The sequence below is a fragment of the Centruroides vittatus genome, unplaced genomic scaffold, assembly GCF_030686945.1.
Source record: "Centruroides vittatus isolate TY-2023 unplaced genomic scaffold, ASM3068694v2 contig_91, whole genome shotgun sequence".
Lineage (NCBI taxonomy): Eukaryota > Metazoa > Arthropoda > Arachnida > Scorpiones > Buthidae > Centruroides > Centruroides vittatus.
Window position 1 is genome coordinate 42257 of NW_027122598.1, and position 13751 is coordinate 56007.

At 41.9% G+C, this 13751-nt stretch overlaps 1 protein-coding gene across 1 annotated transcript; it reads right to left on the bottom strand.

The window, feature by feature from the left end:
* Window positions 1-670: 670 nt before the first annotated feature.
* Window positions 671-1938, bottom strand: LOC136984214 (uncharacterized). Its single transcript, XM_067281124.1, has one exon. It carries the CDS (start codon window positions 1936-1938, stop codon window positions 742-744), a length of 1197 nt encoding a protein of 398 aa, XP_067137225.1. The 3' UTR covers window positions 671-741.
* Between the last annotated feature and the right edge of the window lie 11813 nt (window positions 1939-13751).

Here is a 13751-nt window from a genome sequence, read left to right on the forward strand (position 1 = left end):
CAGTGACGTTAGCCAAAGAGGAAAATGCAGGCCAATCTGCCGTTTCAAGTTTCCAGCGTGGTGGACGGGCTGTTTCACAGCTTTCTCTGCCTCTATATTTTAAAAATATTGGGAAGTGGTCACTGGAGAGTGGATTAGATCCAACCTCCCATGTAAACGCTGAAAACAGATTCGGGGTTGCTAATGATAGATCAATGGCAGTGAATGTTCTTGTTGGGGCGTGGAAGTATGTCACTTCTCCAGTATTAAATAAATATAGTTGGTGATTGCCTATGAATCTTTCAATGGCTCTGCCTCGACGGTTGATATCGTGACTGCCCCACATTAGATTGTGACCATTGAAATCACCAAGTAAAATGAAAGGAGTTGGCAGCTGTTCAACCAATGAATCCAATTCATCGTCATTGACTCTGACATCTGGTGGCAAGTATATGGAACAAACTGTGACAGTAACACCCATAGATATTCTGACTGCCACAGCTTGCAGCTCTGTTGTTATTTGTACCGGAAAAGACGAAATGCGGTTTGAAACCAGTACAGTTACACCTCCACTGGCGCGGGTGTGGCTGTCGTCATCTTTTCGGTAAAGATCGAATCCTTTTAAAGAAATTCTTTCTCCAGGTTTTAGATGTGTTTCCTGGAGTGCCACGCAGAGAGATGAGGTAGAGTATGTCAGGTGTTTAACGTCAGAGAAGTTGTTGCGGAAACCACGACAGTTCCATTGGATTATTTTATAATCCATTATGTGTTTGAGGTAGCATTCTTTGCGAGGGTATCCCTCTTTAATTTAACAGGGGGTCTCTCTTTTGGAGGTGACTTTGGTTTTGTAACCTCCGAATTAGTCTCTTCATCAGAAAAGTCAGAGAACTCACTCATAGACTGAGTCTCCGACTTTTTAGCTGATTTAGAGAGGGCAACTTTTACTTTTTGCTTGTTAAGTGGGTTTTTATTGGCCTTTTTTGAACCCACATTTCTTGTTATTACCCCTGTTTTAGGTAGGGGTGTCTTGGTCTTCTTGCTCTCCTTTTCTGGTGTTTGGGTAGATGGCAGTATTAAACATTTCGCATGGCGGGTAAAGGATTCACTTGGAGAGACAGAGATATCTGTTTGAACCGCACAAGTGTTTGTGGATTTCAAGACAGCAGCATAGGTCTTCTGCTTCAGTGGTGCACTAGAAGTGACCATGCGGCGAGCCTCTGGGTATGGTAGGTTGTTAACTGTTTTCACTCGCTGGATCTCTTTCTCTCTCTGCCATGCAGGGCATTTTCGGGAGTAGGCAGGATGCGCATCCTTGCAGTTTACACAGCATGGGGTAGTTTTACATTCGGTACTCTCGTGACCTTCAGTCCCACACTGTGCACATACGCTTTTCCCGCGACAGGATGTTTGTGAGTGTCCAAACCGCTGGCATTTGAAACAACGCAGCGGGTTTGGGATATATGGACGAACTGAGCAACGTAGGTATCCTGCTGTAATGAAGGATGGCAATGTTGGCTTGTTGAAAGTAAGTATCAAGTGTTTGGTTGGTATCAACTTGCCATCTCTACGAATGGAAATGCGCCGAACAGCAACGACACCTTGATCTGAAAGACCGATCTGAATGTCTGATTCATCTTCAGACATCAGATCAATTTCAGATATCACACCACGTGATGAGTTTAGGCTTCCGTGTGGTGTGACAGTGACTTCCATTTCTCCCAGAGTCTTTGTTTGCAAAAGTTTTGCCGATTGTTGTGGGGAAGCTGTTTCCACCAGTAAATCTCCCGATCTTAATTTTTGTATTTTTTTCAATTGTCCAATAGTTGATTCAAACAATTTTTGAATCAAGAATGGAGATGCTTTAGATAGAGGTTTTTCTCCAGTCGCATGCACTATTAAGTAAGCAGGGTGGCTGGAGGTCTGGTCTTTGGTCACTTGTTTTGTGATTTTATGATCCATATTTAAAAATATATATTCAGCTCCTAGTGACCCCACCCACCATGGGGCCCAACAAGGGGATGCCGTCACATGAGAGGATCCCATAGACCGTCACACCAGGGTTTCCCAGGAGCTATACCCTCACAATGCAGTCAAGTAGAGCACATCTTGTCTGACATGTCCGCCCAATCTGCATCGATCAGTTGACTCCAAGCCGAGGTCAACAATGACTCAACGACCAGCCGATTGACTCAAACGGAGCCTGATTTGAGCCTCCCGTTTATCCGAAGCAGGGGCCAAAGCAGTGTGTTGGGGACGTTATGTTGCCCCTCAACTACCAGGATCCCCCTTTCCGGCATACGGGACACCACGCACGGCAAACACGTGGGTGGGCGTTCAGATCCCAGGGATGGTAAAGAAGAGATACTAAACCATCTCTGGGAGGTCCCCTCACCACGGACAGGAACCCACATCGAGGGGAAAAGATAGAGAAATACTCACACATAAGGTCGGTAAGAATAATGGTGGAAGAGGGAATCGACACGATGGAATTAATTACAGCGTGCGAAGAAAAGTTAAAGAAGAAAGAAAGTGTTGTTCAAGTGTGCTACAGACCGAAAGGGATTGTGGAAATAGGTTTGTCTACTGTAAAAGAAAAGGAACAACTCGTAGGACAAAAAATTCAGGTGGGAGATAAATTTTATAATATAGAAAGCGTAGAAGCAAATTTAATAGTAATTACTATTCGTTATGCGCCGGCCGAGGTAGATGAGGAGTTAATTAAAGAAATATTCGGTAAATACGGGAAGATAGTGAACATTTATGTGCATTACATCCCTAATACTAAAGTTCGTACAGGTGTCTTTCGAGTGTCAATAATAACAAGACAGAGAATCCCAACTGTCATGGAATTATTTAATAGAATAGTCCAGATTAATTATGTGGGAAGCAGAAAAGAATGTTTTCGGTGTGGAAACCTAGATCATGAAGTAAAAGACTGTGTAATTAAACCCTGTTATAGATGTGGAAGTAAAATGCACTTGATAAAGGATTGCGATGCATGTTATAATTGCGGAAAGGTCCATGATAAGGGGGAGAAATGTCCAATGCCATCTTTTGCAGAAATATGTAAGAGGGGTCCCCGAAAGATAAGTTTGGAGAGAAAAGAGTTTAGAGAGGTGGAAGAGAGAAAAACAAAGTGGAGGAAAAGGGAAAGAATCAGAGCAGGAAGGAGAGGAAGAGGAAGCACAGGCAATAGAGTTGAGAGCACAGAGATCAAGTGCAATACTAGCAAAAGATCAAGATATAAAAAGAAGTGTAAATGTAAGAGAAATGAAGGAGAGGGGAAGAGAACAAGGTAAGGTTAGGCAACAGGTGGAAGGGATAGAGAGAGGAAGAGAGACACCTCAAGGTAAAAAGAAAGACACATTACAGAGTAAAAAGTTAGAAACACCGCAGAGTAAGAAAATGACGACATCACAAAGTAAAAAAACAGAAACACCACAAAGTAAACGAATAGAGACTCCACAGAGTAAAGGAAAACGGAGAAGTAGTAGGGGTAGAGATTCGTTGGAAATATCTAAGAAACAGGTGATGGAGACGGGAGAAATAATAAACTTAATAGAGCTAGAAGTGCAGAAATTGGGAGCAAATGCGTCAGTGTTGCACCAGAATTTAAGGATGGCAGAGTGGATTCCAGATACAGATACAGATTTTGTAACCGATAATGGCTGAAAAACAATTTGTCAGTATTAATTTTGTAAATATTACCGGTCTGAGAGATAAATGTAAGCAGATTTATTTGTTGAATCTGGTCTTGACTAAGGATATCGATATCCTCGGGATCCAGGATATTAATATTAGAGATATGGATGATTTGCGTGGGTTACGAAAGATATTTTTGAATTATAACATTTATGCATCGTTTGCTACTCGGCATAGCACAGGTGTGTTATTGCTTGTTAAGAAAAGTATTAAAAGTCAAGATTTCAGGACTGATAGAGAAGGACGTTTGATTGCTGTTGATATAGCTATTGATAATCGATTTTTCAGAATCATTAATGTTTATGCACCCACAAGAGCTTTTGAAAGGAAAGAATTTTTTAAATTGTTAACGAACTTTTTACGGGTAGGGAGAGAATTAATTCTCTTGGGTGACTTTAATTGTGTTTTGAATGGAATTGATAAAAACGGGCCTATGGGGCCCGATAGTTCCAGAAACGTTTTAAGAAGAATCTTGGATGATTTTGATTTATATGATATTTTTAGGAGTCTATATCCGAATCAGCAATTATTTACGTGGCAGGGGAGAACTATACAGGAAAGGCTGGAACGAGTTTATGCTTCGCGAGGTATAAAAAGGGTGAAAGGAATCAGATGCTATCCAGTGATAACAGAACAGCGGCGATTGACTGATCATAAGATGGTTGAATTAGAGATAAATATTACCACAAGGCAAATATATGAAAAGAAAATTAAAATCACTAAGGAGATAATGGATGATAAGGATTTTGTCAAAGACATTAACTGTATTATTGAGAAAAATAAAGGTAGTATAAACTGGAACAGATGGAATCAAATGAAACAAGAAATGCAGTTAATTGTGGAAGATACCTGGAACAAAATTAAAAAGAATAAATTTAATAAGATAAAAAGGCTACAAAGAGAATTGACAGAAGTGATTATAAGAGAAAATAAAGATGAGGTGGATAGGATAGAAAATGAAATTACTAAAGAAACAGATAATAAAAACAAAGAAAATTATATACGTTACAAACTAGAGAAATATAGTATTAAAAGGAAAATAGAAAGAGTAGTTTTGGAAAAGAAGAATAAAATTAAAGAAAGTCTGGGTGTTGATAAAATCTTTGATAATGGATATGAAATAAATGATAGTGGCAAAATATTGAACAAATTCTACTGGTACTATAAAGAGTTATTTAAAGAACGTAGTTGCGAAGATGAAATTAAAAAGGAAATCTTAAAATGGATTCAGCCTGCTAAAGATAAAAGTATTAATGTAATAAATAAGAAAATAACAAAAAAAGAAATTGAGGATGCAATTCAATATTTGCACTGTAGGAAATCCCCTGGAAGAGACACTTTAAATTCAGAGTTTTATAGATTTTTTGGTGAAAATTTAACTGAGATTTTATATACCTTATATGGAGCTGATGAATTCACTGAGAATTTTTGTGAAGGGAAAATGATCCTATTAAAAAAGAATGATGATGCGGAAAAAGGTGTTAAAGATTTTAGACCGATAACTCTACTAAATGTCGATTTAAAAATTTATAGTATAATAATAGCCCAGAGACTGGAATCTGTCTTTAAAAATTCTATTGGTGTTACTCAAAGTGCAGGTCTACGAGGAAGACGAATACAGGACAATATTGTGTTTTTGCGTTTGATACAGGAATTTTATAGGGATCGTGATTCTGTGCTTTCTCTCTTCTCAATTGATGTAAAGAAGGCATTCGATACAGTGAATAGGGTTGCTCTCTGGCAAATCTTAGATAGATACGGTTTGAATGAAGAAGAAATTCGATATGTAAAAAAGCTATATCAGAATCCGGTTACTTATATACATTTAAATGAAAATATTTCTGATCCAATTGATTGCGGTATTGGTGTTCGACAGGGTTGTCCCTGTTCGATGTTGTTATTCACGATTTATATAGAAACATTGCTGGGTAGCGTACAGTACGACGATGCAGTCGACTCAATATTCATACCGGGTATGTCGGATAAGATCAAACATGTAGCGCACGCAGATGATATTACGTTCTTGATAACTGATAAATATAGTCTTGAGAAAATAATGAGTAAACTTAATAATTTTTGCCGCTATACCGGCATGCAAATAAACAAAAGCAAGTGTAAAATAATGGATGTGGTTGGTGAATTGAGTAATTGCGTCAGTGATATTGAAAGAGTTGACACGTTAAAAATTCTTGGCATATGGTACGGTAAAGATGAAAAGAAGAAAAATTATTGATGAGATGAAAACAAAAATTAGTAACGAAATTGAAAATTGGACTATTAATTGGCTGTATATGCCTGAAAGAGTTGTAGTATAAATAGAGTATTGATATCGACAATTATTTATAATTTATACGTTGTTAACCTTACTTCTACTGATGTTAGAAATATAGAGAGCCCAATTTATGCCTTTTTGTGGAACAACACTTTCGAACCGGTTAATAGGAAAATTATGCGAAACGATACTGATGAAGGAGGATGGGGAATACGTGATTTAAAAGATCTTGAGAGCGCCTTACAGATTTCTATTATGATAAATGTCTTAAGAGAGAAACATCATCCGTTGTTTTATTTGGTCCGGTATATCTTGGGTCCTATATCGAAACATTTTTCACGGGAAGTCGGAAGTTTTCCTTTTTTGGTTCATAAGAATAAAAGGCACAAAAGATGGAGAGAAATGTTGAGTGAACTAGTTAGAAATCAGAGCCTTATTCTTGACAGTAATCAGAGGCTTAGTCCAAGTCAAATTTATCAAGTTATACATAGGCAATATATAAACACAAATATGAGAGATACAACTGTGAATTGGTCTAGAATCTGGAATAACATTTTTGGTTTACCTGTGGAATTGATAGAGATTTCGTGGCGTATTTTACACGATGTAGTGATGTGTAAAGAGTATCTACGTATTTATCAGAGGTGTAGAAATGCTAGCTGCTTAAGATGTGGGCGGTGTGAGACTATTATTCACATTTTTTATGAATGTCCTGTGGCAGCTTCCGTTTGGTCCTGGGTCTCGAGGTGTGGCGGACGACGATAACCTGGAATAATGTTAAATATCAAACTGATTTTGTGGTTCGTAACCAAAGTATTTATTTGATGAATTGTTGTGTTGCAATAGCAAAGCGGATTTTGTGGAAGGGACGTTGTTTACTGGCTTTTGAGAAAAGAAGATGGAATCCAACGCTTACAGTGGTGAAAATAAAACAGGAACTGACTTTTAAAATCCTAAGTGATATGAATAAAATGAACAGAAATGAACTAGAGAAATATTATAGAGGAACTGATGTAATTTTCAGGGTCGATGGTGATAAAATAACGTTTAACGATGAGTGGTGATAGTTTTAAACAAAACCTTTTACTTTCTATCTTAACAGTTATTTTGTTTAAGGTTAAGTATTAATTGAATGTTTTCTTTTTGTGTGATTTATTACTTACCTTGTTAGTGTAAGTTTGTTTTAAAAATGGTTTCTTAATTTAATGTTTGTAAATTTATTTTTAGGCCACTTTTGCCATATTATTATTTTATTGATTGGCTATGTAAATATGTTAAAAGTTTATAGTGTTAGTTAACTTCTAAGGAATGTTTAATTTTCTTTGAATTCATTTTGTTTAAAATGTATTTATTTTATGAATTGTTAGATTTTGAAGTCTATTGTAACTAACAAGTGCTTGAATTTTGTATAAATGTTAATGGTTTATGGAGTTAGTAAACTTTTAAGAAATGATTGTTCTTTTTCGAATTTATTTTGTTTAAAATGTATTGCTTTTATGAATTGTCGGTTTTTGAGTTTATTGTAATTAACAAGTGTCTGTAAATACTGTGTTCATGCCATTCTATGCTTTAAATTGTGATGTGTTAATTGGCATCTTATGAATGTATGTGATTATGATTATGTTATTAAACTTTGAGAACACAGTATCTGTTCTTATCAGCTTGATGGTTCGCCATTAAGCCTGATCACCTCCTCCTGCAAAATTCGCCGACCGGACTTCGAGCCACCCGCTCCCCGGGAATAAGTATATTTTTGGTTCTCTTTCCTGTTCTCTTCTTGCTTCCGCTGGAAGAGTGGGCCTGCAAGGTTTAAACGCACCGTGTATTCGCTGCTCAACCAGCAAAACTTTGTCTATCGCCCCACTGGCCTTAAGTCGGTGACGCACTAGTCTCTTCCACACTAGTGGATCCCCAGGTCTACCACTAGTATCCTTCTCTTCCTCTTCCAGCTTCTTCTTGGTTGGCCTGCTCTGCACCCCAGGAAGCCATTTTCATCCCCTATCTCCCTATCCACACATCGATCTTAGCCATGCCTTCCAGTAGCGCAACTGTACTCTCCTGGTCCACTACGCCCCCCCTACCACTGTCCGGCGTGCCTGCCCGTCTACCGCGACTATGTCGACCATGGAGGGCTTTTAAGCACATGCGCCGCATACATGGGACACCTTCTCTTTGAATGTAGGGCCTGTGGCATTCAGTCGAGAAGCTAAAGGAAATAAATTTCATCAGGCCAAGAACACTAACTGTTCAGCACAGATTCCGGCATTATCTCCCAACTCGACCAGAGACCCCAAACCCAGAAGCCGCATATGCAACACTGGGATTACCCGGGTCCACCGTGACAAGACTATGACCTAAATGAAGCTTACCTTGCCTCTCAAGGCATCACTTCTACCGCCGAACGTCCATCTCCGGCCAATGCTCCTCCTACAACCCGCAACGAGCCCGGCCACTCACCGGATCAACAGGTTACACCAACGACAACAACGAGCCCCACTACTCGAGCTCCCTCTCCGACTGGGTCTAGCGACGCCCTGCCGCCTCTGATACGTCGGCCACGCCGACGCAGACGCCGAGCCACGAACACTCCCTCGCCAACCAGCCAACAGTCTACTTCACCTACCGTCTCCATTCCACAACCAGGTCAGCCCTACCACTGGCCCCTCGATGTGGGTTCCTGTCCGTGGTGAGGGGACCTCCCAGAGATGGTTTAGAAACTCTTCTTTACCATCGCTGGGATCTGAACGCCCACCCACGTGTTTGCCGTGCGTGGTGTCCCGTATGCCGGAAAGGGGGATCCTGGTAGTTGAGGGGCAACATACCGTCCCCAACACACTGCTTTGGCCCCTGCTTCGGATAAACGGGAGGCTCAAATCAGGCTCCGTTTGAGTCAATCGGCTGGTCGTTGAGTCATTGTTGACCTCGGCTTGGAGTCAACCGATCGATGCAGACCGGGCAGACACGTCAGACAAGATGTGCTCTTCTTGACTGCATTGTGAGGGTATAGCTCCTGGGAAACCCTGGTGTGACGGTCTATGGGAGTCTCCCATGTGACGGCATCCCCTTGTTGGACTCCATGGTGGGTGGGGTCACTAGGAGCTGAATATTAATTCTTAAATATGGATCCTAAAAACAACAAACAAGCGACAAAGAACCAGACCTCCAGCCAACCCGCTTACTTAATAGTACATGCAACTGGAGAAAAACCCCTTGCTAAGTGTTCTCCTTTTTTGATTCAAAAGCTATTTGAATCAACCATCGGGCATTTAAAAAAAACGCAAAAATTGAGGTCAGGGGATCTACTAGTAGAAACAGCCTCTCCTCAACAAACAGTAAAGCTTTTGTCAATGAAGACTCTTGGAGACATGGCAATTTCGGTCACACCACACGTAAGTTTGAACTCATCACGTGGTGTGATATCTGAGTTTGACTTAATGTCTGAAGACGAATCAGACATTCAGATCGGCCTCTCAGACCAAGGTGTCACTTCCGTTCGACGCATTTCGATCCGCCGAGACGGCAAGTTGATACCCACAAAACATTTAATCCTCACGTTCAACAACCCTGCATTGCCATCCTTTGTTACAGCCGGGTATCTGCGCTGTGCAGTTCGTCCGTATATTCCAAATCCGCTGCGTTGCTTTAAATGCCAGCGATTTGGACATTCTCAGACGTCTTGCCGAGGCAAAAGCTTATGTGCACAGTGTGGAACTGAAGGTCACGACAGTACTGAATGTAAAAGTACTCCACACTGTGTGAACTGCAAAGATGCCCATCCTTCCTACTCCCGGAAATGCCCTGCATGGCAAAGAGAAAAAGAAATTCAACGGGTAAAAACTGAGAAAAACATATCATATCCAGAGGCTCGTCGCATGGTCACTCCAAGTGCACCTATGCAACAAAAGACATTTGCTGCCGTGTTGAAATCTACTACGACACGTGAGGTTCAAACAGATATTTCTGTATTCCCAAGCGAATCTTTTACACGCCATGCAAGATGCTTATTGATCCCATCTACCCAATCAGAAGAAAAGGAGATCACAAAGACTAAAACCTCTGTAAGTAAATCAGGGGTAACAACCAGAAATGTGGGTTCTAAAAAAGCCAGTAAGAACCCACTTAACAAACAAAGAGTGAAAGCAGCCCTCTCTAAAGTTTCAAAAAAATCAGAAGCTCAATCTGTGAGTGAGTTTTCTGACATATCTGACGAAGAGCCTAATACGGAGGTTACGAAACCAAAGTCACCTCCAAAAGAGAGACCCCCTGTTAAATTAAAGAGGGATACCCTCGCAAAGAATGCTACCTCAAACACATAATGGATTATAAAATAATCCAATGGAACTGTCGTGGTTTCCGCAACAACTTCTCTGACGTTAAACACCTGACATACTCTACCTCATCTCTCTGCGTGGCACTCCAGGAAACACATCTAAAACCTGGAGAAAGAATTTCTTTAAAAGGATTCGATCTTTACCGTAAAGATGACGACAGCCACACCCGCGCCAGTGGAGGTGTGGCTGTACTGGTTTCAAACCGCATCCCGTCTTTACCGGTACAAATAACAACAGAACTGCAAGCTGTGGCAGTCAGAATTTCAATTGGCGTTACTGTCACAGTTTGTTCGATATACTTGCCACCAGATGTCAGAGTCAATGACGATGAATTGGATGCCTTGGTTGAACAGCTGCCAACTCCATTCTTTCTACTTGGTGATTTCAATGGTCACAATCCAATGTGGGGCAGTCCCGACATCAATCGTCGTGGCAGGGCCATTGAGAGATTTATAGGCAATCACCAACTGTATATATTTAATACCGGAGAAGTGACATACTTCCATGCCCCAACAAGAACATTTACTGCCATTGATTTATCATTAGCTAGCCCAAACTTGTTTTCAGCATTTACATGGGGAGTTGGATCTAATCCACTCTCTAGTGACCACTTCCCAATATTTTTAAAATATCGAGGCAGAGAAAGCTGTGAAACAGCCCGTCCACCACGCTGGAAATTTGAAACGGCAGATTGGCCTACATTTTCCTCTTTGGCTAACATCACTGAGGAAATGGTCAATACTGCCGATATCAATGATGCAGTAGAAGTTGTCACATCGAGTATTATTCAGGCAGCCGAAAAAACAATGGGGAAAACGTCAACCAGATATCCAAAACATCCGAAACCATGGTGGGATCAAAATTGTGAGGTAGCATTTAAAAAACAAAAGAAAGCATGGGGGATCTTCAGAAGATACCCCACTGCTGAGAATTTGATAGCTTTTAAAAAAGCAAAGGCAAATGCCAGAAAAATAAGGAGGCAAAGCCAAAGGGATTCATGGAGGAAGTATGTATCTAGCATAACATCTTCCACCAGCTCAAAAGCGGTCTGGGATAAAATCCATAAAATTAATGGAAAATATGCTTCTCACTCTCTGTCCATGCTGGAAAATAATGGCACAATAATCAGTGACATAAAAGGTATTGCTGATTGTTTGGGTGAAACATTTTCGTCCTCATCCAGCAATAGTATGTATACAAAGGATTTTCAGGCTTACAAAGTGCAATCTGAAAAACAATATCTAAACTTCCACTCTCCATCTAATGAGGAATATAATGTGCCATTCAGCAGAATAGAACTATGTACAGCAATCTCTCGCTCGGGGAATACTGCTGTAGGCCCGGATAAAATCCACTACAGCATGATTAAAAATCTATCAGACAATTCCCTCAGTAATCTTCTGAATCTGTTTAACAGAATATGGACAGAACATACTTTTCCAGACTCTTGGAGGCTATCTATCATCATTCCCATACCCAAGCCAGGTAAAGACCACAAGAATCCCTCTAATTATAGACCAATTTCTCTGACTAGTTGTCTCTGCAAACTTTTCGAGAGAATGGTAAACAGACGCCTGATGTTCCTCTTAGAGGAAAAGAACTACTTTTCACCACATCAGAGTGGATTCCGTAGGAACAGAAGTACCACAGACAATTTAGTAATTCTTGAAACATCTATACGCGAAGCGTTTGTTAGACGGCAGCACTTAGTGTCTGTGTTTTTTGATATAGAGAAGGCCTACGATCGCTGCTGGCGATACGGTATACTCCGTGATCTGCACAAATTCGGATTGCGGGGTAATTTGCCAATTTTTATAAAAAACTTCCTGCAGAATCGTAGATTCCAAGTCAGGATGGGCAACACTTTTTCTAGGCCTTTCACACAAGAAGAAGGTGTTCCTCAAGGTTGTATTTTGAGTGTGACTCTGTTCCTAGTAAAAATTAACAGCATAGCTAAGTGTCTTCCTCCCAGTGTGAAACACACTCTGTATGTGGATGACTTTCAGATCTCCTGCCAGTCTAGTAACATGGGTTTCATCGAGAGACAGCTGCAAACCTCGCTAAACCGCATAGACAATTGGTCCAAGATCAATGGTTTTACTTTTAATGCAGAGAAGACCTCCTGTATCCACTTTTGCCGAAGGCGTGGTTTGCACCTGGACCCGGAAATTCACCTAAATGGGGTTAAAATCCCAATAGTCAATGAGGCAAAGTTTTTGGGTGTTGTGTTTGACCAAAAACTGACGTTTTTATCACACTTGCGCAATTTGAAGAGTAGATGTTTAAAATCTCTGAACCTTTTAAAGGTACTGTGCTGCTCATCCTGGGGACTTCGAGCCACCCGCTCCCCGGGGGTAAGTATATTTTTGGTTCTCTTTCCTGTTCTCTTCTCGCTTCCGCTGGAAGAGTGGCCTGCACGGTTTAAACGCACCGTGTATTCGCTGCTCAACCAGCAAAACTTTGCCTATCGCCCCACTGGCCTTAAGTCAGTGAGCGCACTAGTCTCTTCCCACTACTAGTGGATCCCAAGGGTCTACCACTAGTAGCTCTTCTCTTCCCTTCCAGCTTCCCTTGGTTGGCTGCTTTGCACCCCAGGAAGCTATTTTCATCCCCTATCTCCCTATCCACACATCGATCTTAGCCATGCCTTCCAGTAGCGCAACTGCTACTCTCCTGGTGCCACTACGCCCCCCCTACCACTGTCCGGCGTGCCTGCCCGTCTACCGCGACTATGTCGACCACGGAGGGCTTTCCAGGCACATGCGCCGCATACATGGGGGTCACCTTCTCTTCGAATGTAGGGCCTGTGGCATTCAGTCCGAGAAGTTGAAGGAAATCAAATTACATCAGGCCAAGAACACTAACTGTTCAGCACAGATTCCGGCTTTATCTCCAACTCTACCAGAGACCCCAAGCCCAGGAGCCGCATATGCAATACTGGGATTACCCGGGTCCACCGTGACAAGGACTATGGCTTGGATGAAGCTTACCTTGCCTCCCAAGGCATCACTTCTACCACCGAACGTCCATCTCCGGCCAATGCTCTTCCTTCAACCTGCAGCGAACCCGGCCACTCACCGGATCAACAAGCTACACCAATGACCTCAACGAGCTCCACTACCCGTGCTCCCTCTCCGACTGGTTCTAGCAACGCCCTGCCACCTCTGATACGTCGGCCACGCCGCCGCAGACGCCGTGCCTCGAGCACTCCCTCGCCAACCAGCCAACAGTCAACTTCACCTGCCGTCTCTGTCTCCACTACCCAGGCCAGCCCTACCACTGGCAACACCCAGGCCTCCTCGCCTGCCGACTCTAGCGACGCCCTACCTCCTCTAGTGCGTCGCCCACGTCGCCGCAGACGCCGCACCTCTCAACCTTCCAGCCAGCAACCGACAAATACTACCACCCTGGTAAACCAGGTAAGCCCTCTCACCCACAGCCCACCTCCTGGTCTGACAAATCCAGCT

Bases quoted from the DNA above. Each gene is read 5' to 3' on its own strand.
- LOC136984214 (XM_067281124.1), bottom strand. From the start codon at position 1,938: ATGGATCATAAAATCACAAAACAAGTGACCAAAGACCAGACCTCCAGC.